At 44.4% G+C, this 26,959-nt stretch overlaps 1 protein-coding gene across 1 annotated transcript in view; it reads right to left on the bottom strand.

The window, feature by feature from the left end:
* LOC138786660 (uncharacterized) overlaps positions 1 to 26,959 on the bottom strand; it is a 68,071-nt gene that overhangs the window by 24,674 nt on the left and 16,438 nt on the right. The window contains 9 exon segments of the mRNA XM_069963637.1: positions 294 to 399; positions 2,027 to 2,585; positions 6,917 to 7,048; positions 13,694 to 13,888; positions 14,267 to 14,372; positions 14,374 to 15,605; positions 16,249 to 16,540; positions 17,008 to 17,172; positions 26,285 to 26,372. Of these exon segments, the coding sequence (XP_069819738.1) occupies positions 294 to 399; positions 2,027 to 2,585; positions 6,917 to 7,048; positions 13,694 to 13,888; positions 14,267 to 14,372; positions 14,374 to 15,605; positions 16,249 to 16,540; positions 17,008 to 17,172; positions 26,285 to 26,372 (2,875 nt within the window).

A 26,959-nucleotide genomic window follows, 5' to 3' on the forward strand; every position in this document is an offset into this window, starting at 1 on the left:
TTCTAGAGTAAGGATAAAAATAAGGGGGAAAAGGGGACATCCCTGCCACGTGCCGCTGGAATTGGCGAATGGCGTGGAAAGAAGACCATTGACAGAGACCTGTGCGGACGGACAAGAGTATAGATAACCAACCCAAGCCAGCATATTTGGACCGAGATGGTGGAGGACACCTTACTATGTCAAAGGCTTTTTCGATGTCAGTGGAGAGAAGCATGGCTGGGAGGCGGGAACTTGCGACTTGATGCATGATGTTAAGTGTTGTCCCTTGCCTCACGAGTCGGCCTAAAACTGACCTGGTCAAGGTGAATAATATCCTGGAGGAGAGAGGTCATCCGAAAAGCAAGGATCTTAACAAACAGTTTGAGATCCAGGTTCAAAAGGGAGATGGGGCAAATAGTTCTGACAGAGAGACACATATTAACCGTCCTTGGGGATTACTGTTATATATGCACAAAGTGAGTCAGGAGGAAGGGTGGAACCACTAGTAAGGGAATTGAATGCAGAGAGGAAATCTTCTCAAAGAAGGGGGGTGGGCAAAGGTCTTGTAGTAGGGTGAAGCCGTCTGGGCCAGGGTCACCTTACCAGAGGGGCGACTTAATGGGATCTGGTTTCTATTCTAGCACCAATGGCCCTATTGAATATTCTCATTCCTGTGCTTTACCGCTGTGCCCACCCGTGGATGACGTTACCATTATGACATCTTTACCACTGATCACTTCCAAGACTCAGCCTGTTCATCACCATGAGGTTTAACATCCTCTATGTATTAAAATTAGTCCACCAAAACTAGCCTGACACTTCCACCTGACTTCTGAACCGCCAAACCAAAGCTGTGACAGTTAATAATTATTATTTACTAGAGATGAGCGAACCTGGAGCATGCTCGAGTCGATCCGAACCCGAACTTTCTGCATTTGATTAGCGGTGGCTGCTGAACTTGGATAAAGCCCTAAGGCTATGTGGAAATCATGGATATAGTCATTGGCTGTATCCATGTTTTTCCAGACAACCTTAGAGCTTTATCCAAGTTCAGCAGCCCCCGCTAATCAAATACCGAACGTTTGGGTTCGGATCGACCCGAACCCGAACCCGGTTCGCTCATCTCTATTATTTACTTTTCTATTTACAATGCCATAAAAGTATAAGGCAAAAACTATGAAAATTGTGCTAAACAAACCTAATCCTCAACTGACCCTCCAGCACTCAGGAGAGGGAAAAAACCCTGTGGAGGAAACCTCTAGGGAACCATGGCTGAAGGATTGCCCTTCTCTTGGACAAACAAATAAGATTTACAATAATACATGCATCATTACATTGGCAAAACGAGAATCAGTTGTGCAAAAAAAGATTTAAAAGGGGGAGGGCAATGTTTTTCTAGAGATCTTCTTGTGAGAGAGAGAAAGGGAGAGACAAGACAGGAAGTTATATCTATTCCTAAACCCTACCCTTCTCATAGTGATACACTATATACACATATACCCTACACTCCTCTGTAAAACACTAGACACACGTATACCCACTACACTTTAATACACTACGCACATATACACCAATATTTTCAAACATTGTTAGCGCATTTTTTCTCCTGCTAGCGAACTTTTTACGCGCTGCACAAAAACCTCTGATCCATGTGCAAAAATTATTATTTGGAGCAGGGGCCTTGATAAATACTGCACAATTTTTTCAGGTTATTTTCTCTTGTGGAAAACAAAAAAAAAGTTGCACATGATAAATCTGGCAAAAAAGTAGCTAACTTAAACCATGCCCCTAACACCCCCCCCCCCCCCCCCCCCCCGCTGAGCCAAAAATAGAAAAAAGTTCAAAAATGGCGCAGCCCACATAAACTGCTCGAAAATAGTGCAAACTGCTTTATAAATGCTGTGCAAAATTTTATACCCCCCCCCCCCTAAAAATAGACTACAAAAACAATGATACATATGCCCCTTCGTGTTTTATATTGGCTTCTCTCCTGTGTGAACTCGCTGATGTTTAATAAGAGTCCGTTTCTGAGTAAATCGTTTCCCACATTCTCCACATGAAAATGGCTTCTCCCCTGTGTGAACTTGTGTGAGTCCGTTTCTGAGTGAAATATTTTCCACATTCTACGCACGAAAATGGCTTCTCTCCTGTGTGAGTTCTCTGATGTACAAAAAGATGGGTTTTCTGAGTAAAACATTTCCCACATTCTGGACATGAAAATGGTTTCTCCCCTGTGTGAGTTTTATGATGTCTAAGGAGATGTGACTTATGAGTAAAACATTTCCCACATTCTGTGCATTGTAATAGCTTCTCTCCTGTGTGAATTCTCTGATGTTCAACAAGAATTGGTTTCGTGGTAAAACATTTTTCACATTCTGAACATGGAAATTTCTTTTGCCCCATGTGAACTCTTTTGTTTCGCTTAACACTCTCTGATGATTCAGCTAGGACCTGTATAATAAGATCAGGTAGAGTAAAACATTTCCCGCAGTGTGAACAAGAAAATTGCTTCTTATTAGGCTTAACTGTCTGACGAGAATCGGTAGATGGGACTTGTTTAGAGGGATCAGATGCCAGATCTTTGCTGTGAGGGGCTGGGGGTATATCTGGGGTAATAGAATGTTCTTCATATGTATCTTGTGTGATCTGACCATCTGCTGTAATATCTGGAGATATCTGATGTCCCTCTGATCTCCGGGGACACTCAGCTGCCAAGAAGAAAAAAAAATCCAATTATTTTGAGTAATAATCAAAAAATCTTAATATACTTATAACAGTTTTCTTTTTTTACATTATCCTGAAGTGCAATTGTCTGTAGGGGATGGTACTGATATCAGTCCACTGTCCCAGTCTACTTAGGGGGCAGGGTAAGGGCTATAATGGACCGAATCAGGCGGATTCTCGCTCCATGTAATAGATAAAATGATCAGCTGATTACAATGATCGTGTCTTTAGATCTGACACCAAATTCATCAGCCACCGACTGCACATCGCTGTGTGTAATAGTGATGCCTATCACCTCTCTACGCTTCCTGTCGGTCCCGGTGCCGATCTCGGAGATAGGTGCTCATGTACATTATTGGTCAGCCCATCTAATGGGACCCTAATGTTCCCTACTTTCACTATCCTTACCTATCAACCCTTCTCCTATGTCACTATCCTTACCTACCAACCCTTCTCCTATGTCACTATCCTTACCTACCAACCCTTCTTCTATGTCACTATCCTTACCTACCAACCCTTCTCCTATGTCACTATCCTTACCTACCAACCCTTCTCCTATGTCATTATCCTTACCTACCAACCCTTCTCCTATGTCAGTATCCTAACCTATCAACCATTCTCCTATGTCACTATCCTTACCTACCAACCCTTCTCCTATGTCATTATCCTTACCTACCAACCCTTCTCCTATGTCACCATCCTTACCCACCAACCCTTCTCCTATGTCACTATCCTTACCTACCAACCCTTCTCCTATGTCACCATCCTTACCCACCAACCCTTCTCCTATGTCACCATCCTTACCCACCAACCCTTCTCCTATGTCACTATCCTTACCCACCAACCCTTCTCCTATGTCACTATCCTTACCTACCAACCCTTCTCCTATGTCACTATCCTTACCCACCAACCATTCTCCTATGTCACTATCCTTACCCACCAACCCTTCTCCTATGTCACTATCCTTACCTACCAACCCTTCTCCTATGTCACTATCCTTACCTACCAACCCTTCTCCTATGTCACTATCCTTACCTACCAACCCTTCTCCTATATCACTATCCTTACCTACCAACCCTTCTCCTATGTCACTATCCTTACCTACCAACCCTTCTCCTATGTCACTATCCTTACCTACCAACCCTTCTCCTATATCACTATCCTTACCTATCAACCCTTCTCCTATGTCACTATCCTTACCCACCAACCCTTCTCCTATGTCACTAGCCTTACCCACCAACCCTTCTCCTATGTCACTATCCTTACCTACCAACCCTTCTCCTATGTCACTATCCTTACCTACCAAACCTTCTCCTATATCACTATCCTTACCTACCAACCCTTCTCCTATATCACTATCCTTACCTACCAACCCTTCTCCTATGTCACTATCCTTACCCACCAACCCTTCTCCTATGTCACTATCCTTACCTACCAACCCTTCTCCTATGTCACTATCCTTACCCACCAACCCTTCTCCTATGTCACTATCCTTACCCACCAACCCTTCTCCTATGTCACTATCCTTACCCACCAACCCTTCTCCTATGTCACTATCCTTACCCACCAACCCTTCTCCTATGTCACTATCCTTACCTACCAACCCTTCTCCTATGTCACTATCCTTACCTACCAACCCTTCTCCTATGTCACTATCCTTACCTACCAACCCTTCTCCTATGTCACTATCCTTACCTACCAAACCTTCTCCTATGTCACTATCCTTACCTACCAACCCTTCTCCTATGTCACTATCCTTACCTACCAACCCTTCTCCTATGTCACTATCCTTACCTACCAACCCTTCTCCTATATCACTATCCTTACCTACCAACCCTTCTCCTATGTCACTATCCTTACCTACCAAACCTTTTCCTATATCACTATCCTTACCTACCAACCCTTCTCCTATATCACTATCCTTACCTACCAACCCTTCTCCTATGTCACTATCCTTACCCACCAACCCTTCTCCTATGTCACTATCCTTACCTACCAACCCTTCTCCTATATCACTATCCTTACCTACCAACCCTTCTCCTATGTCACTATCCTTACCTACCAACCCTTCTCCTATGTCACTATCCTTACCTACCAACCCTTCTCCTATGTCACTATCCTTACCTATCAACCCTTCTCCTATGTCACTATCCTTACCTACCTATGTCACCAGAACAGATCCTTGTGGCCACCACGTGTTACCAGTCTCTGTTTGGAATACACGACATTACCGACAACCCTCTGATACCAACCAGAAATATACTGAACTATCCAGGGTTTAGGTCAAATTTTCTCTAACTTCTCTATCAGCTCCTGTAGTTTACATTATATCCCCCACACCTTCATCCAGCTTTTTTGCGACATAAAGAAAGCAATGAGATTAGTCTGAAATGATCGGCCCGCAGTAATACCATGCTGGTTTGGATCCATCAAATTGTTGATTCTTTGGTTATCCATTATTTTCTTTTTTTTACAAGTGTTTTCATAATTTTTACTACTATAAATGTCAAGCTACCTGGCCTATAGTCAATGGCCTCTTTTCTACTCTAGATGTTAAATCCAATGGAGCATCAGGTACTTAAAAGCTTTTTTTCCCCCTTAAATTGATCGGTGCCGGTGACATGATCCTTTTAAAAACGCTGCCAGATTCCCTCGCCTCTGGTCTTTCCCGACCCCCAGCCCACCCCGAAGCACTGGGGGCAGGCCCGCCTCCCCCCTCGTGTGCTGATATCCCCTCCCCTTTGTGATGCAGCTCCATTTGTTCTTATCAGTTCTGTAACACCGGGGGGCGACGGGCCTGCCCCACTGCTCTTGGGGTGGGCTGGTGCTTGTTAAAAGACTGGCGATGAGCGCAGAAACTGAGCAGCATTTCAAAAACAGGACTGCAGCCCCAGTATAATGGGTATAATATTGGCCCTTCTCCAGTCATCAGGAACAAGGAGCAGGGATTGGTTATACAGATCCATCAGGGGGGCAGCAACCACATCCCAACCTGCGTAGCTCAGGGTCCAGCCTCTTGTATGTGTGAATGTCTGCTAGCTTTGCGCCTGCTAGGCAGACAATCAAGTCACGTAATTAGGAAGTCACTGTTTGTCCAATATGCAAGGATCCATCTTTATGTGTTGTTGTTCTTCTTGTTCATCTAGACCAGGGTTGGAGAAATTGCTTCTTGTTTCCGTGCCCCCTGCCATTCTCTATTAGCCCTCCGGTCAGAGATGGTATAGATCGTCTTTCGCGTAATCAATCTCCTGCATACCTTCCTGGGGGTGTTGTGTGACAGATGTGCACAGTCTCCTGTGAGTACGATTGTTCTTTTCTCAAATCAAAGCAGCAAAACTATGAGAATCCTGGTCAGTAAAGTCCTATTTTAATTGGACTGATAGTAACAATTAACAACTAAGTCACCAATTTCTATTAAATTGCCACACAGCTGAACTCTACAGTTAATCTGCTATGAGCAGTGTTCTTAAAGGGAAAGTGGATAGGTATAACATGCCAAGATATTTCTACTTTCAAGTGTTAAAGCTGTAACTACTTTAAGGGTTACATTTATCAAAGGCTTCGCAACTATTTTTTGGATAAAATGTCAGTTGCGCCCGTTTTATAGTGTAAGTGGTATTTATGAACCAGTATTCAACGTGCAAATATTTATTAGATGCTAAACTCAGGTTACCTGTAGTGACGTCCTCCTTATACTGCTCATCACTGCTCACGTCTGTCTCTGGAGCATTAATATTGTTCCCATCTTCCTCCTGATTGATAAGATGTGAGAGAAATATTGTAAAAGTCATCAGACAGGAGGAGAAGTCAGGTGGGATGTACAGATCATAGGGAACATCTCCATCTACCTGATCCTGTGGGAGAAGAGGACGGGGACATCTCTCTGGTGCTGTTCTCTTACTGGATCTGACTGGAGGGAACACATACAGAGACTGAATTCATTCTTTCCATCCAGATAATACAGAGAGGAGGTGTGTATATAGTCCTGTCTATTACCTGCTGATGGGAGGGGCTGCTGATCCTCCAGCATCACATCCTTGTACTGATCCTTGTGTCCTTCTACATACTCCCACTCCTCCATGGAGAAATAGACCGCCACGTCCTGACACCTTATAGGAACCTGACACACACAATGATCACACAGTCATCCCCCCCACCCCTCCAGTGGTGTTACTGTATAATGTCCCAGCATTCCCAGCAGCCACAGTCTCACCTCTCCACTCAGCAGCTCCACCATCTTGTTGGTGACTTCTAGGATCTAGGATCTTAGGGTAGAACTCCGAGTGGTAGTCTGTCAGATATACCTGGGGGCTGTCTATGAGGAAGGTGGTTTGACAGCTGCAACCTGCCGAGGGCCACAGGGGACACGTGGGTCCAAGCTGATTCTGTGAATTATAGGAACATCCCCTATGTTATATCTTAAGGGTACAAACCCACACACCGTATACGCAGCTTATTTACTGCTGCGATACGCAACAAATACGCAGCAAACACGCAACAAATACGCAGCAGATTAGATCTAAATAAATGGACACAGCATCAAATCTGCACCACCAAATCTGCTTCAAATCTGCTGAGTTTTTGCTGCGTATCTGCTGTGTATACGGTGTGTGGGTTTGTACCCGGGTAAGGGTACAAACACACACACCGTATACGCAGCACATTTGATGCTGTGTTCAGTTATTTAAATCTAATCTGCTGCGTATCTGCTGCGTATCGCAGTGTATATGCCGTGTGTGTTTGTACCCTAACAAGAAAGCTTAAAAAAAATAAGGTAGGAGGAGAACCCAGATTCCAGATGGTCGACATCTCCCGGTATCAGTCTCCAGTCCTTGCCCTCATCTATTGGATTATCTAAGGATTCTCAGACCTTGAAGTAAAGCAAAGTGTATGGAAGAACAAATTCTCATAGATGTAAAACATAGATAGCTGTCCGAGCAGGGGGGCCTCTTCCCCCACAGCTGCTTACAAAGTGGTACACAAAGCATAAAATGGAGGAACACAGACAACATGGACTCTCCACTCCGCAGAAACCATTATAACACAAGAATGGTGAAGTACCAATGGAGGAGTGACCATGATGGTAAATAGGAAACTCACTCTTACCTATCGTCCTCTTTAGAAGCTTAACTGATGGGGTGTCTCCCCCCGGGGCACACAGGACAGTCCAGCACAAGGCTAAAAAATTATTCCAGGCTGGGGGTGGGGGAACATAAAAAAGAAGTTATAGTCACCTGTCCCAGTGCCGTGTTCCGTTCCTGGAACCCAGCCGACTGTCTTCTTAGTTCCCCTCCGGCTACATCTCGACTTAGTTGACGGATGCCCCGCTCAGCCAGTCAGTGACTGGGGTGGGACACCGCTGCAGTCACTGATTGGCTGAGCAGGATAAATCCCACCCGCTTGTGATGTACCTGGGAGGAGAGGACATTGCGTGGGGCATGGGAGCTCCATGATGTGGCACAGCACGAGTACAGGGACAGGTGAGCATGTTGTCATTTTTAATTTCCCCTGTCTGTGCCTAGGTTTCATATTCAGGTAGATATGGTGCCATTTTTTGTGTATGTATTTATTCTTTTATGGATCCTCCTTGCTACAAATATCTTAATTAGAGATGAGCGAAGAGTAAAATATTCAATAATTCGAAATTTGATTCGAATAGCTCCCAATATTTGAATGAATATCAAATCCTATTATAGTCTATGGGAGAAAAATACTTGGGACCTGGAGGTCACCAAGTACCAAGTGCCCAATGACACTGCAGGAAATGATGCCAACACCTCTGGATGCATGTAGGACAGCAGAGGAAGCATGCCTGGCTGTATCTAACACTAGTGATGAGTGAACATCCCAATTTTCCCAAGTGTACGCCGAAGAGTCACAAACAAATTATGAATGTAAAGTAGAAGTGTACATTTTGGTCTAGCAGTATGTATCAGGTCAGGTGCATTGTAAGGCTATGTTCACATGGCGTGAGAGAGCATCTCTCGCGGCCGGTACTTAAGTACCGGCCGGATGATCTGTCCGGCCGCAGCGCTCTGATGCGGGCACATCAGTGTGCACCCGCATCAGAACTCCCCCCTGCACACTATGGAGCGAACAGCCGGAGCCACTCGCTTCATAATGTCAATTGACAGGGTTTCCTACGGCCGAAATTCATTGAATTGCGGCCGCAGAAAACTGACGTCAGTTATTTCCGGCTCTGTACGGGATCCCGGCCAGCGCATATACGATGTGTATACGCTCCAGCTGAGATCCCATTGAAAGTAAGGCATTGTTCCACCGCGCCAAAAGTACGGCCGTAGTTACCATTGGCAACAAAAGCCATACTTTTACGTAGCCTAAAATACATAATAATGAAAATTAACGATAACCACAAATCAGTAGTAGCAAGATAAGAGGTATTATCCCGCAATCACAGTATACAGCCGTATACACTATCAGTAGGTGTCTGAACACACTGCCTGTCTCACAACAGCTTCTAAATATAAGGTTTTTATACTTTTGGCCCTAACAAGGGCATTTTGGGGTCCTTCCCTACCTAACTTCACCTAAAAGCTTTCTCTCCCTGGTGTACAGCCTGTCCCTCTCTAGCTCCAACCAGCAAGTGACACAAATCTAAAATCACTATTCAGGAAGTGACATGGTTTAGCCAGCCAATTACAGTTAGAGGTTTGTTTTAAAGTCCTGCCTATTCCTGGTGCCTGTCCCTCCCCCCTGCATGTTTATTGGCTGAAACAAAAGCGCCATGCGTTACCATTCAAATATTCGAACACAATTGAATAGCATGAATAGCGCACTATTCGATCAAATAGCTATTCGCTCATCAATAATCTTAATATGTGATTTAGAGCATCACGTTTATGGCGGTCCCTTGGGTGCTCCGGCATATGCAACTTCTTCAACAGGAAATGTAAGAAACACCACGTGCCTTCCTTACATAAACAAACAAGGAGGGAAAAGATCCCAGTCTCTTCTGAGAGAAGTGCAGAGGATCTTCTCTTGGGCAGAGGGGAGGGTAACAAGGTTACACAACCCTCATCAGAACAGTCCAGAACGTCCTAGTGGATCGTCTGGAGAAGCAACACTAAGCTAGAGACGTTCTGCTGCCTGTAGAGAGGTGACGACCTGGCGGTGGTGGACGTAGTGTCCATACCTTGGATTTTTCATCTAGCATATGTATTCCCACTGGTCTCCATAGTCCCAAGAATCCAAAAAAAGATCAGGAAAGAACAAGCCTCAGTAGTGGTCGTGATTCCATAGTGGCCCAAGAGGTCCTGTTTCTCCCAACTTATTCTAATGAGCCCGGGGAGATTTTGGAGTTTGCCTCTCAGATGAGATCTAATGTCCCGGGGCAGTCGATACTGCGAGAGACTCAAAACTTACAATAAGACTACTTGGAGGCAGACCAGACCAGACCATATTGAGAACCGGAGGGCTCTATCGGAAAGTGTTTGAGACGATATCTCTAGGAGTTAGGCAGCAAAGTGGGGAGAATCCACAGATGCCTACAGTTTCCCAGAACTTGAACCTTCCTTATGTTGGTGTTGCTGCAAATCCCGGAGATCCAAGGATTTTTACCTCAGGAAGCCTCTAGGCGACCCTCAATAATGCGATTTAAGTCATTTTGAAGCAGCTATGTCTTTCTCCTTTGAACCGCTGGATCAGGACAATCATTTAACGATAACATTTAAGAAGTTAACGTGTTTTCCCTTAGTCCCATTAGCAGCACAATTGTGTCTCCCCCCCCCCCCCCCCCACGTATGTACACTGTAATTTACTCAAGTGGGAGGACTCAGGGGAACCTACATATTGTGTGTGTGTGGGGTCGGAGGTGTTTAAGTTCATTAAGTATTCTCATTCCCTGTGGGCACAGGGGGGAGGAGGCACCCCATCAGTTGTGCTGCTAATGGGACTAAGGGTCCATTTACACAGAAAGATTATCTGACAGATTATCTGCCAAAAATTTGAAGCCAAAGCCAGGAACAGACTATAAACAGAGTTCAGGTCTATTCTAATTCTTTACTTCTACATGCGCCCCCTGCTGGTGCACACACTTGAAGAAGTGAGCCTGCCTGATGTACTAAATAGAGGGAAATTGCCCTATAGGTGCATTTCCCATAATAAGTGTATATTAGGGATTTGTCTAACTTTCCTTATTAAATAACATATTAAAATATAAATTTTACCCGGAGTAGCCCTTTAACTTAGCACAATCTGCAGTTGATAAAAGATCACTTTTTTTACTGGAACAAGCACCATGACGTATGATATAAAAATAAGGCGAGAAAACCCTTTACCCTTTACACCTGTGTAGAGAAGTCAGAATGCAAAAAAGGGGGGGGGGACATTGTCACTTTAAGATGAGAAACGAATTGTAGCCCACAAGTGGATACTATATTTTTAAGGTATCCCATGAAGTTTGACAATATGTAAAATAAATAATTCAGAAAGTTTCTTGGCATTTGGCAACAGGGACAGAAGGACAAAGTGGATTATTTTCCTAAACTTGTTCGCTGCCACCAATATGACCATCTTGCCCTCAGCAGGTGGCACTTCTGTAATAAAATTCATGGAAATATGGGACCATGGTCTCTTGGGTATGAGTAGAGCACGGAGTTCCCCACAGGGGAGGTTTGGGTTGTCTTAACACAGGCACAAACCTCACATGCGATCACACACACAGAAAGATCTGAAGACAGAGAAGGCCGCCTGTGGTAACAAGGAGACAATTTCTTTGTGCCAATGTTCTGCCAAGTTTTATTCCCCAGGTTCGGATACATCTTTAGGCTGTCATTTTAAGACAACGGCGCTTGTTTTCAAATAACGGTCGTTATTTGCCATTAAATGGCGGCCATCCACTCAGTGTGAACATAGCCTTTCTGTGTTTTCAATCCACTCCTGGTTTTGGTTGCAAAATACTGAGCCAAAATACTGTGTGGGAACATAACCTTAAAGGAGAAGTCCATCTAGGGGCAGGGGGGGAATTTGATCAGGAGTAGGAACTTACCTCTCCCTGTGCCCGCGGTGACCGGCCTCAGGAACCTCGCTGTAAGGAATCTTCCACCGAGGTGTAAAGACGTCATGACTTGAGGGCAAAATGCCTGTCGTGGCTGATCAGCCAATCGGTGACTGGAGGGGTGTCCTACCCCTGTCACTGACTGGCTGAGCGGCCAGTCCATCAGCTGGGTCGTGATGTATTCAATTACAATGGTCTGCAGCAGACCAAAGCAATAGAGTACCGATCTCATGGATCGGTGCTGTGTTATACAGTTACACTGATCTCAGAGAGATCAGTGTAGTTGTATTAGAAGTCCCCCAGTGGCATCAGTGCTGTGTATATAGGAGGCCCCCAGTGGGATCAGTGCTGTGTATATAGGAGGTCCCCAGGGGGATCAGTGCTGTGTATATAGGTGTCCCCCAGGGGTATCAGTGCTGTGTATATGAGTCCCCCAGGGGAATTAGTGCTGTGTATATAGGTGTCCCCCAGGGGTATCAGTACTGTGTATATGAGTCCCCCAGGGGAATTAGTGCTGTGTATATAGGAGTCCCCCAGGGGGATCAGTGCTGTGTATATAGAAGTCCCCCAGGGAAATCAGTGCTGTGTATATAGAAGTCCCCCAGGGAGATCAGTGCTTTGTATATAGGAGTCCCCCAGGGGGATCAGTGCTGTGTATATGGGATACCCCCAGGGAGATTAGTGCTGTGTATATAGGGGGATCAGTGCTGTGTATATAGAAGTCCCCCAAGGGGATCAGTGCTGTGTATATAGGAGTCCCCCAGGGGGATCAGTGCTGTGTATATAGGAGTCCCCCAGGGGGATCAGTGTAGTATATATAGGGGTCCCCAGGGGGATCAGTGCTGTGTATATAGGAGTCCCCCAGGTGGATCAGTGCTGTGTATATAGGAGGTCCCCAGGGAGATCAGTGCTGTGTATATAGAAGTCCCCCAGGGGGATCAGCACTGTGTATATAGGAGGCCCCCAGGGAGATCAGTGCTGTGTATATAGGAGTCCCCCAGGGGGATCAGTGCTGTGTATATAGGAGTCCCCCAGGGAGATCAGTGCTGTGTATATAGGAGACCCCCAGGGAGATCAGTGCTGTGTATATAGGAGTCCCCAGGTGGATCAGTGCTGTGTATATAGGAGGGCCCCAGGGAGATCAGTGCTGTGTATATAGGAGTCCCCCAGGGGGATCAGTGCTGTGTATATAGGAGTCCCCCAGGGGGATCAGTGCTGTGTGTATAGGAGGACCCCAGGGGGGCTTCTAATTACTGTGAAAGTAAAAAAAAAAAGTTTTTTCATTAATACAAATCCCGCTCCCCAAATAAAAGTTTGAATCATCCCCCTTTTCCCATTTTATAAATAAAAATAAATAAACATGTTTGTTATCGCCGCATGCGAACTATTAATTTATCACATTCCTGATCTTGCACGGTAAACAGTGTAAGCACAAAGACCCGCCAAAGTGCAATAATTGCGCATTTTTGGTTACATAAAATCCAGACACATTGTAATGAAAAGCGATCAAAAAGTCGCATATGCGCAATCAAGGTACCGATAGAAAGTACACATCACATCATCAAATTCAGCCTGCCATTGCAAAGTACAATTAGTGACGCAAAAAACAAGGGCTCATGTGGGTTTCTAGGTGAAAAAAATCCAAGTTCTATGGCCTTTTAAACACAAGGAGGTAAAAACGAAAACGCAAAAATGAAAATGAAAAAAAGAGGTTAAAGGTTACAAAATAAGATACAACGTAATTTTATTGAAAACGGTGGATTAATGGATCAGTTACGAGTATAATATTAGTAAAATAAGACTGACTATAAGAAATGGTGTAATACTGCATACACAAAAGTATAACACTAAATAGGGAAGAACATACATCATCACTAGAAGCCTAGGTCTTCTTCTGCCAACGAAACATCAGCGGTGGGAGCCCTGGCAAAGACTTCTGGGAGAACACTGTAATCTTCATATATGGGTACTTACAAACACAGTCACAGGCGTCTTCATACACCGGTATGGTGGTCTCTGCCCTCATCAGAACCTCCTGTTTTTTATACCCATTAAACAATGACTTACGCAACCTCACAGGCACAGAAGCGTTTGGTGATAGCCAGGAAACTGCCGCAACCAGAGCAGAGCTCGGATTCTGGCAGTTAACCCTAAAGATGCTGATGAGACCTAAAAGTATAAGTATATTAGATGAAATAAAAATACCCCTTAAAGATCAAGATTAGCCAAGTCCTGAAGGGGTTAAAGGCTCACTTTATGGCAGGGAGACCTGATATGGACCCCACCACCCCTACCTGCGTCTATCTCAATGGATGGAGCCTGCAATAGGGGGATGTATTAGAACAACATAGGAATAAACCACAGACAACTTCCCAATTAATTCTTTTAATGTGTCATTAACCAAGGTAATGGTGACAGGCGGTTATACTTCCATCCCCCTCCTTATAGGGTCTTCCTAAATCAAAATAGGATTCTAAATTGGCTTCTTCCCTATGTGAACTTCCTTATGTTATTTAAGAGACCATTTTGTAGTAAAACATTTCCTACATTCTGAACAGGACAATGGCTCCTCCCCTGTGTGAATTTTCTGATGAATATTAAGAGTCTATTTGTGAGTAAAACATTTCCCACATTCTGGGCATAAAACTGTTTTCTTCCCTGTGCTGTGTTCTCTGATGTTCAGTAAGATGTGCTTTCTGAGAAAAACATTTCCCACATTCTGAACACGAAAATGGCTTCTCCCCTGTGTGAGTTTTCTGATGCTGAACAAGATTTGATTGATGGGTAAAACATTTCCCACATTCTGGGCATGAAAATGGCTTCTCCCCTGTGTGAGTTTTCTGATGTTGAACAAGATTTGACTGACGAGTAAAACATTTCCCACATTCTGAACATGAAAATGGCTTCTCCCCGGTGTGAATTTTCTGATGTTGAACAAGATGTGATTTCACAGTAAAGCATTTTCCACATTCTGGACATGAAAATGGCTTCTCCTCTGTGTGGCCTTTCCAATGATTATTAAGAGTCGATTTGTGACTAAAACATTTCCCACATTCTGGGCATGAAAATGGCTTCTCCCCTGTGTGAGTTCTCTGATGTTCTGTAAGATGTGATTTCTGAAAAAAACATTTCCCACATTCTGAACATGAAAATGGCTTCTCCCCTGTGTGAGTTTTGTGATGCTGAATAAGATTTGATTGCTGATTAAAACATTTCCCACATTCTGGGCATGAAAATGGCTTCTCGCCTGTGTGAGTTCTCTGATGTTCAGTAACATATGATTTCTGGGAAAAACATTTCCCACATTCTGGGCATGAAAATGGCTTCTCCCCTGTGTGAGTTCTCTGATGCTGAACAAGACTTGATTGATGAGTAAAACATTTCCCACATTCTAAACATGAAAATAGCTTCTCTTTTGTGTGAATTCTCTGATGTTTTCTAAGATTTGATTTCCAAGTAAAATATTTCCCACATTCTGTGCATGAAAACGGCTTCTCGCCCGTGTGACTTCGCAGATGTTTAACAAGATGAGTTTTTAGTAAAAAATATTTTTCACATTCTGAACATGAAAATGTCTTCTTCCCTTTGTGCATTCTCTCATGTGCAACAAGTTTTGATTTCTGACTGAAACATTTTCCACATTCTGAACAAAGAAATGACTTCTTTCCGTGATGACTTCTTTTGTGACTATTATTTGGCTTAGCAGTCTGTGATGGATCAGCAGACAGGACTTGTATAACAGGATGAGATGGCAGCTCTTTGCTGTGAGGGGCTGGGGGTATATCTGGGGGAATAGAAGGTTCTTCATATGTATCTTGTGTGATCTGACCATCTGCTGTAATATCTGGAGATATCTGATGTCCCTCTGATCTCCGGGGACACTCAGCTGCCAAGAAGAAAACAGATTGTATTATTTCTGTAATAATCATGAACCCACAGAGGTGACATTGGTGATCCCAGCTCGCCACACAGGCCAATACCCCCCCCCCCACACCCCATACAGCGCCCATGTACTGGTGATCCCAGCTCTACACATGCCCCAGTATGTAGGTAATGGCCCACAATAAAAAGGGGTATTCCCATATGAGCTAACAAGCTGATCGCTGGGGATCTGACTGCCGGGACCTCCACCGATCCTAAGGGTGCGTTTACACAGAGAGATTTATCTGACAGATTTTTGAAGCCAAAGCCAGGAAGAGACTATAAACAGAGAACAGGACATAAAGGAAAGACTGAGATTTCTCTTTTTTAAACAAATTCCTGGCTTTGGCTTCAAAAATCTGTCAGATAAATCTCTATGTGTAAACACACCAAGGAGCTTAGGAACCGCTCTAAATACAGGAGAAGTAATGTGTTATGGAAGCACAGACAGATAGGTGAAAGACTACAGGGATCCTTCACCAAAAAGCATCTAACAGCATCAGAAGATGGAATGTGAATTACAGCCAACAGATTCAACAATGAAAGAATAGTTACATCCGGAGTGAGGAGAATGTGTGAGTGTTCTCTGTTCAGTGGTCACTACTCACCTGGGTGGTTACCTGTAGTGATGTCCTCCTTATACTGCTCATCACTGCTGTCAGTTGGCTCTTGTTCTTTTTCTTCTCCCTTCATGTCTGTAGCATTAATATAATTCAGATATTTCCACATAGAAATGTTCTCCTTATACTGCTCATCACTGCTCAGATCTGTCTCTTCCTTTACTATTTTATCTGTAACATTAATAGAGTTCAGATCTTTCCCTGTAGTGATGTCCTTCTTATACTGCTCATCACTGCTGTCATCTGTCTCTGGAGCATTAATGTTGTTCCCATCTTCCCCCTGATTCATAAGATGGGAGAGAAATATTGTAAGTGTCATCAGACAGGAGGAGACGTCAGGTGGGATGTACAGATCATAGGGAACATCTCCATCTACCTGATCCTGATCCTGTGGGAGAAGAGGACGGGGACATCTCTCTGGTGCTGTTCTCTTACTGGATCTGACTGGAGGGAACACATACAGAGACTGAATTCATTCTTTCCATCCAGATAATACAGAGAGGAGGTGTGTATATAGTCCTGTCTATTACCTGCTGATGGGAGGGGCTGCTGATCCTCCAGCATCACATCCTTGTACTGATCCTTGTGTCCTTCTACATACTCCCACTCCTCCATGGAGAAATAGACCGCCACGTCCTGACACCTTATAGGAACCTGACACACACAATGATCACACAGTCATCCCCCCCACCCCTCCAGTGGTGTTACTGTATAATGTCCCAGCATTCCCAGCAGCCACAGTCTCACCTCTCCACTCAGCAGCTCCACCATCTTGTTGGTGACTTCTAGGATCTTCTCTTCCTCCATTTCCTCATGTATCAGGGGCCCCGGGATTGGGCTCAGGGTTCTTCCCCATCCTTCACACCCAGGGGCCCCACAGCGCCCACTAGAGGACTTCTTCACTACTGTGTAATCCTGTGTATGGAGAGACACATTACTATCACTCCATCCATTCCCAGAATCCCTCACCTCCCCAGTCCTATCCATCTGTTATTCCATAGATAAGAATGATGTCATGATGACATCACTCCCAGAATCCCTCACCTCCCCAGTCCTATCCATCTGTTATTCCATAGATAAGAATGATGTCATGATGACATCACTCCCAGAATCCCTCACCTCTCCAGTCCTATCCATCTGTTATTCCATAGATAAGAATGATGTCATGATGACATCACTCCCAGAATCCCTCACCTCTCCAGTCCTATCCATCTGTTATTCCATAGATAAGAATGATGTCATGATGACATCACTCCCAGAATCCCTCACCTCCCCAGTCCTATCCATCTGTTATTCCATAGATAAGAATGATGTCATGATGACATCACTCCCAGAATCCCTCACCTCCCCAGTCCTATCCATCTGTTATTCCATAGATAAGAATGATGTCATGATGACATCACTCCCAGAATCCCTCACCTCTCCAGTCCTATCCATCTGTTATTCCATAGATAAGAATGATGTCATGATGACATCACTCCCAGAATCCCTCACCTCCCCAGTCCTATCCATCTGTTATTCCATAGATAAGAATGATGTCATGATGACATCACTCCCAGAATCCCTCACCTCCCCAGTCCTATCCATCTGTTATTCCATAGATAAGAATGATGTCATGATGACATCACTCCCAGAATCCCTCACCTCTCCAGTCCTATCCATCTGTTATTCCATAGATAAGAATGATGTCATGATGACATCACTGCCAGAATCCCTCACCTCTCCAGTCCTATCCATCTGTTATTCCATAGATAAGAATGATGTCATGATGACATCACTCCCAGAATCCCTCACCTCTCCAGTCCTATCCATCTGTTATTCCATAGATAAGAATGATGTCATGATGACATCACTCTCAGAATCCCTCACCTCTCCAGTCCTATCCATCTGTTATTCCATAGATAAGAATGATGTCATGATGACATCACTCCCAGAATCCCTCACCTCTCCAGTCCTATCCATCTGTTATTCCATAGATAAGAATGATGTCATGATGACATCACTCCCAGAATCCCTCACCTCTCCAGTCCTATCCATCTGTTATTCCATAGATAAGAATGATGTCATGATGACATCACTCCCAGAATCCCTCACCTCTCCAGTCCTATCCATCTGTTATTCCATAGATAAGAATGATGTCATGATGACATCACTCCCAGAATCCCTCACCTCCCCAGTCCTATCCATCTGTTATTCCATAGATAAGAATGATGTCATGATGACATCACTCCCAGAATCCCTCACCTCTCCAGTCCTATCCATCTGTTATTCCATAGATAAGAATGATGTCATGATGACATCACTCCCAGAATCCCTCACCTCTCCAGTCCTATCCATCTGTTATTCCATAGATAAGAATGAGGTCATGATGACATCACTCCCAGAATCCCTTACCTCTCCAGTCCTATCCATCTGTTATTCCATAGATAAGAATGAGGTCATGATGACATCACTCCCAGAATCCCTCACCTCTCCAGTCCTATCCATCTGTTATTCCATAGATAAGAATGATGTCATGATGACATCACTCCCAGAATCCCTCACCTCTCCAGTCCTATCCATCTGTTATTCCATAGATAAGAATGATGTCATGATGACATCACTCCCAGAATCCCTCACCTCTCCAGTCCTATCCATCTGTTATTCCATAGATAAGAATGATGTCATGATGACATCACTCCCAGAATCCCTCACCTCTCCAGTCCTATCCATCTGTTATTCCATAGATAAGAATGAGGTCATGATGACATCACTCCCAGAATCCCTCACCTCCCCAGTCCTATCCATCTGTTATTCCATAGATAAGAATGATGTCATGATGACATCACTCCCAGAATCCCTCACCTCCCCAGTCCTATCCATCTGTTATTCCATAGATAAGAATGAGGTCATGATGACATCACTCCCAGAATCCCTCACCTCTCCAGTCCTATCCATCTGTTATTCCATAGATAAGAATGATGTCATGATGACATCACTCCCAGAATCCCTCACCTCCCCAGTAAGCAGGAAGAGTATGTGTAGGGTGAGGGTTATTATCCTGTCGGCCATCTTGTCTCTGTCTCTCTCCATGGTTGATGGGTCGGTCTCTTATATAGAAAATATCAGCAGAGGATCCTGGAGGGAAGAGGAGGAGACAATGTAATGCGGCTCTAGATTCCTGGAGATAGAAATATACATGGACAGGAGGGGATATGGGGGAACATGGGAGGAGACAGGAAAGTGCAGATGATGGAACTCTCCTCCATGAGGTGAAGCAGGAGACACTCAGGGGCCACAATCATCCTGTAGCGTCCACTGCATCACTGCTGCCCCCAGTGGACGTCTCCACAATACAGTCCCATAGAGGACGGGATACACAGCATCACTGCTTACTGTACAGGAGGAAGGACGTCTATGGCCGCAGTCCCTGCTCCCTCACATAGTATCTATGGTGGACAGGAGCCGTGTGCTTCCCCTGTGCTTCCAGGACCTGCCATGATGTCACAGTCATGTGATCAGTCACATGGAGGAGGAGGAGTCACATGACCAGGGGCTGCTGCTCAGTGTATGCAGGACTCTGCTGTGCTGGATGAGCTGAAGAGAGGTGGATGCATTTTTCCTGCATTGTACAAAAAAAACCCAGAAACTTGTCCAAAATCTATCAGTCGGCGCAGGCCTCATAGACCAGATGAATCTTTCAATATTTTTGTGCTGCATTATTTTGGGGCTAAAAACTCCCCCGCCAGGGTAGGAGTAGAGCACTGCGGCACAATTTGTTCAAAAACTGAAAAATCAAACATGATAAATCTGACTAAAGTAGCTAAAATAAAACCACGCCCCCTCCGAGCATTAAAAAAATATATAAATGGCAGTGTGGGCGCAAACTTCTCCAAACTAGGGCAAACGCCATTATAAATATTGCACAAAATGTTATTCCTTGTGCGAAAACTCATGTAGCAGACTGGAGTGAGGGGGGGGGGATCAGGAATGGGAGAGAATCACTGATTAAATAAATAAAGTCCCTGTCACCGGCCGAGTGGAAGTGAATCTCCCTCTTCCTGAGGTAAAAACTGCCACAGAGGTTATAGAGGGGACTGCACCTCGGTGGCTGATGATACTTGTAGTTCCCCCCGAGGCTTCTCTATTACTGCTGCCTGAGGTGATGGTGGAGACACTCTTGACGTTGGTGGTCGACGTCTTGAAGTGCAACAATGACTTTACTTGAGGTGAATAACATATGTAGTCTCTATCTGTGTGGTACCATCCAATATGGCCGTCGGACGAAGATGGGACAGGAGATGAGACTGGTGTATGAACATGAAGGCGCCCTTTTTGAATGCCGTCAGCGAACCACTAATCCAGTGGGATGAGATTGTTACAGGGTATCTGGGCCGGGCCGTAAGCCACAAGCTTCAGACTCCAGAAAGTACTAAGCATAGACAGCACCTAGAGGAGTGTAGGTGATCCGGCTCCCTCTCTGGTCATTAATAAAAAGAAATAAGCTCCATAACTCTCATCTGTCACGCTGCCTCAGTCGTTGGTGCCAAGATTCTCGCCATGAGACTACAGGCCCTATTACACGGGGCGATGATCGTGTTAAATATCGGTATTATGTTTGAATTTAAATGATAATCTTTCCGTGTGTATGCAGGCAACGATCAAAAAATGGCTTTGTAGTTTGTCGATCGCATCTTTTAAGCTGACCATAAAATCTTTGTTAATTGTTCACCAATCTTCCGTGTATAAACTTATCCTTCCTTCTTTTGTTGGGATCGGAAAGAGTCAATGATCTTAGTAACGTTCTGTATGTTCTGGTGAACGATTTTAGAAGTTTTCTTCGGCAAAAAAAATAATAATAATTTCTTCGGCAAAAACAAAAAACAAATTTTGCTTTGTCTAAAAGGACCCTTAATTCAGGTATGCACTCTATAATTCCCTCCAGACAAGGTTTATGGCTGGTCTGGAGATGATGCCAACCCCAGGTTTGTGCTTTTTATTTAAAGCAGTGGTATTATCTGTGGCTCTTTCTAGGTGAACTCCATTTTGGGCTGAGATTTCACTCTTTGATAAGTTTCTATACCAGGGGTAAGAACCCTGGCTCTCCAGCTGTTGCAAAACTACAACTCCCATCATGCCTGAACAGCTATAGCTTTGGCTGTCCAGGCATGATGGCAGTTGTAGTTTTGTAACAGCGGGAGGGCCGCAGGTTCCCTGTCTCTGTTCTATATCTTCTATCCTCCCCTTTGCTCTGGCTATATGTGTCATACCCCCCTCCTTCTCTCCCTCCCATTAAAGCTGGGACAGCAGTAGACTGTGGTTTTGGTCATGTGTGGCAGTCATTCACCCCTGCATCATGCGCCAGGTTTACGTATGCATTAAGCCTTCTGGTCCGGGGCCCATGTTGAATATACCTCTGTCTCTGCTGCTGTTTCCACTCTGTCTGACCCAGTTAGTACTGGTCCTGTAGGTATTTTCTGTGACTTCATTTGCTGTTCCCAGACATTCCTTCCTTCCTTAGGAAGAAAAGGAGTCTTCGGCTAAAGGACAGGACAAAAAGCAGGGACGAAAAAGGTCTGTTATGCAGTAAAAGTATACCCTCATCTCTAGAGAAACCAGTCTGTCAATCATGGATGGATTACATCGTCAAGGAAGAACAGCCACCCTTCATGGACAAATTAAAGAAGAAAAGTCAGTCAATTTCTTAAAGCCGGCAGCCTGCAGGGGCATGGGGGAAATTGATTACAAGTAACAACTTACCTTTCCCCATGCTTGCGGTGATCAGCCGCAGGACCCCCGATTGGCTCCAGAATCTCGGGGCCATGTGACGACCCAGCTGATGGACTGGCTGCTTAGCCAGTCAGTGATTGGGCCGGGACGCTGCTCCAGTCACTGAGTGGCCAGTCTATCAGCCAGGACAGGCATTTTCCGCCCGACTTGTGACATCATCACAAGGGGAAAATGCCTTCCGGCGGGGGTCCCGAAGCCAGTCCCACCACTCACTGGGGGCAAAGGGGAGAGGTAAGTCCATACTTGTAATCTATTTCCCCACTGCTGGCTTTTAGAAATTGACGGACTTTAAAAATTTTTGCACGGCAGGAAATACCTTCATCCCTGTCCTCTGTTCCTCACCTCCGACCTAGGCCCAAGTGCAAAGAAAAGGAAAGTTCTGGTAGAAGAAAAATCAGATTCAGATGTGGTAAGTGAAAATTTCTACTTAGAGGAGGAAAAAGATCTGAAAGGAAATGGTCTACACATGTAGAGGAGGAGGACCAAAGATACAGTTTCTTGTCAGAATACATGGAGGAGCTGCGACATTCTGTAGATATCACCGATGGGAGAAAAGTACAACCCGACTCAAGAAAGAAGAAAGTGTTTTCCCTTATACATCCGGAATCTCATTAAAGAAGAATAAAAAAAAAAAACCCGGAGAAAAGGCTGGTAGTACCAGAAGAGATTGGGGGCGAGGGAGATTTCCTTTCCATTGGATTGACCTACAAGTTTAAAGGGTGCCAAAGAAAATTAGACTGCCTTTTATAGATTCTTGCCAACTAAAAGATCCCCTGGATCAAAATGTGGATAATCTGGGAAACATCATCTGCCCTCCTAAGGATCATTGCATGATATTGCATATACCTATGTGTCCAGAGCCCTTGCAGGTGAAAATAATAATAATACCCCCTGCTGTTCCCTCCCATAGTAATAAAGCCCCATGCTGTGCACCCCCCACATAGTAATAATGCCCTTGCTGAGCAACCCCACCCACTAATAGTGATAATGCCCTCTGCTGTGTAACCCCACCCACTAATAGTGATAATGCCCCCTGCTGTGTAACCGCACCCACTAATAATGATAATGCCCCCTGTGTACACAGCCCACCGCCCCTCCCATATAGTAATATTGGCCCTATTGTACACCAAAAAAACAACTAGTCCAGGCGGCATAGAGGTGTTCTTCCTCTCCTCTAGCCTCCAGCCTGTTAGCTGCAGGGACGGGATCCTCCAGCAGGTGTGATGATGTCATATCCCTGTGCCTGCTGGAGAGATCACATTCTGACCTCTCCCAGGCTGCGGGCATGAAATGCCTGCAGCCTATGTGCACGAATGGAGGAGCAGGATGCTGACAGTTTCTCTTTGATGTTCAGCCCACCCACCCTGCACTACAGTGAACAGGCTGAACTGTTATGGGGCATCCTTCTACGGATGCGTAAAGAAAGCATGCCCACCAGAATGCCGCAGCATCATGACACCTCTCATGGCACCCTAGTTGGAAATCGTACAATGACTGATTTTAGTCAAGTAATTTGGGCTTAACATCCTGACCACTGGACACACCTGCCCTATACACTGAAACACAAACACCACTTAACACACCTGCCCTGTTCACTGTGGCACCACCTAACAAGCTCTGTTACAGGATACAAATTGTTCAAAAAGTACAAAAGCATTGAACAGTTTTACATGTGCATTCAAAGCAAAGAAAAGGTCACATTAAAGAAGTCCAGCAACATTTTTTATTAAAGTATTGTATTGCCCCCCAAAAGTTATACAAATCACCATAATACACTTATTATGGGAAATGCTTAAAAAAGCTTTTTTTCCCTGCACTTACTACTACATCAAGGCTTCACTTCTTGGATAACGTGATGATGTCACTTCCTGGATAACAGGGTGATGTCACTTCCTGGATAACAAGTTGATGTCAAGACCCAACTCCCAGAGCTGTGCGGGCTGTGGCTGCGGCTGCTGGAAAGGATGATGGCAGAGGGATGCTCCGTGTCCCTCCAGTGCCGTGTCCTCCTGCCATCATCCTCTCCAGCAGCCACAGCCCGCACAGCTCTGGGAGTCAGGTTGTGACATCACCATGTTATCCAGGAAGTGACATCACCATGTTATCCAGGAAGTGACATCACCATGTTATCCAGGAAGTGACATCACCATGTTATCCAGGAAGTGACATCACCATGTTATCCAGAAAGTGACATCACCATGTTATCCAGGAAGTGACATCACCATGTTATCCAGGAAGTGACATCACCATGTTATCCAGGAAGTGACATCAACATGTTATCCAGGAAGTGACATCACCATGTTATCCAGGAAGTGAGGGCTTGATGCAGTAGTAATTGCAGGGAAAAAAAGCACTTTAAGTGCATTTTGCGTAATAGATGTATATTGGTAATTTGTATAACTTTTGGGTAGCATTACAATACTTTAATAAAATATTTCGCCGGACTTCTCCTTTAAGTTCATATGTAAAGAGTAGAGTAAACGGTACTGTAGGTTCATCCTGATATTTTACCCCCAAACCAATTTTTTGTAAATAGAGTATCACCAGAACATAGTAACTAAATATTATCACCGTATTTTTACTGCATAGAACCCAATAAAGCAAAGCCAATCTTACCTATACTAATAATATACAAGGCCGGATACTGTACCACCACACCCTGACCACATACTGTATTACCACTAATGACTGAATAATACCACCATACTGTGACTAAATAAAAGCCACTACACACAGACCAACATTACCCTCACACAGTTACCACAGTCTGAGAATAATTACAGTGCAGTTACATCCAGTGACATCCCCTCTGGTCAGAATTGTTTTACTTGCTTTTTTTTTTCTCCTGTGTGCCCAGACCAGGATGATGGGGACTTCCAGCCATGAACTGTATGAACATCTTAGGGGGCATTCAGAATTTTCCCAATTATGGTTTGTGCACGGAAGAATTCAGAGATGGTCTGTGCACAGACAGGAATTCAGAACTGTTTAAATCCTTGCACTACTTTCCCGACAGAGCTGCAGGGCTGTGTCAGTACAGTAGTACGAAGATTTAAACTGTTTCGGAGCTCCCAGGATAATCATGAATTACTGTTTAAAACGTGTAAATGCCCAGTTAGACTCTGCACTTTTCCAGCACCTCCTTACCTCTTCCCATCGATTTACACACCTTTTTGCCCCTATACTTTAAAGGGGTATTCCGGCATCAGAAGATTGTATGTAAATTAATCTTATTTCAAGAAGATTCAACAATATTTAGAGGGTGTTCAGATATAAGTTTTGTAAAAATAGGCAAAAAATATAATTTTTAGTATTAATTACTTTTATTGGGAAAACTAGAAATAAAATCACACACATATCAAAACTAGACACTAAGATGAATAGGCAGTACCTTAGGCAAAACGTGTTAAATTAATAAAGAATGATGCAATAATTTTGTTCTCTTGGCGATGACTTTTTTGTTGTTCTCTGACTGATTTGTTCAACTTCATTATCACAGCAATCCCTTCTTTCTGCGGTATCATGGACCACCTGAACGGCGTTCAACACGGCTTCTTCGAGTCACTGCAGTATTCCATCACGTTGTGGATTCCAAACAATTCAAAAAACGTCTTTCCCTTGAAAAACTCGTTTTTTTACGCTCTAATTGCTCCACTTTTTTCTTTGCAGGTTTGATTTCTAAATTAATCATATTTTCACTAACAGACTAAGACGTTCGTCCAAAAAAGCCAAATCCTGCTTTTGTTTCTGACGGATTCCAAAGGTTTCTCTCTGCAACTTTGATGGCCCTTTAAAAAAAACAAAAAAAAAACAACAACATACTTTACGTAGAAGGATGGAGGGGTGTCCTGTTTCTAGAGCCCAGGTATAAGAAGTTTGGCTGCAGTGATAAGGAATTTTACATTTCATTTTTTGCCTTACAAAGTACAACACCCTGTGCTAATACACTGTACATAGAGCAGCAGGGACGCCAGCTAATTACTAGGGATGAGCGGACCTAAAGTCCGACGGCATCGGCGCTTTATTATCATGCCTTTGATCCAGGCCACATAGCTGCGATCCCGCGAATATGCGGCCAGGATATTCCAGGGAATTCAACGGCGTTCCCTGGAATATCCTGGCCGCATATTCCCGTGAGCGCAACTATGCGGCCAGGATCAAAGACATGATGAGAGAGCGAACTGCTTTCGGACCAAAAGTCCGAGCAGTTCGCTCATCTTTACTAATTACCGGACTCCCTGCTCCTGTATTGTACAAGTCGCTTCCTCAGGGTCGGCTGGCAGCTTGTCAGGCTGCTGGCTTTGATTTCCATGCCACTAAAAGCTGGATCCAGTCCTCGGAATCTGGGAGAAGGTTCTGGCTTTTAGCAGCACCTGGGGAGAGCGTCACAGAGTTCAAAGCCAGCGCCCGAAAACCTGCTGGCCGATCCTAAGGAAGCGATTTGCTAACTAACTAGTCACTAACTATACAGAGGAGGCCGCTGCCGCCCACTCAGGTCTTGTGTCATCTGCCGCCTGTGGCGAGATACTCCTCCGGCCTTAAAGCTCCGACCTCCAAATGTCATAGATGCCAGAAGATAGAACCGGATTTTATGCATCTGATTGGGTCAGGTCCTGGAACTTGTAGTATCATCTGGACCGAAATAAATTTCTTTCTGAGGACCCCTGGGGTGTTGGGTCTTCTTGATGAGGAGCAGTGACATTATAACCCTATATATATATATATATATATATATATATATATATATATATATATATATATCCACATGAGATGGAGGGAGAGGAGACTAAGGTTTAGAAGAAACATTTTATTAAAAATTGGTGAGAAGTTTGGAGCTGCGGTATATGATATCTGTATTACCGCCAAATCTCCTCTGTACATGGGGAATACATAGCTGTGGTATCCGGCTTCTATCTGCTTTTTAGAGAAC

This window comes from Dendropsophus ebraccatus, chromosome 3 (genome assembly GCF_027789765.1).
Source record: "Dendropsophus ebraccatus isolate aDenEbr1 chromosome 3, aDenEbr1.pat, whole genome shotgun sequence".
NCBI lineage: Eukaryota > Metazoa > Chordata > Amphibia > Anura > Hylidae > Dendropsophus > Dendropsophus ebraccatus.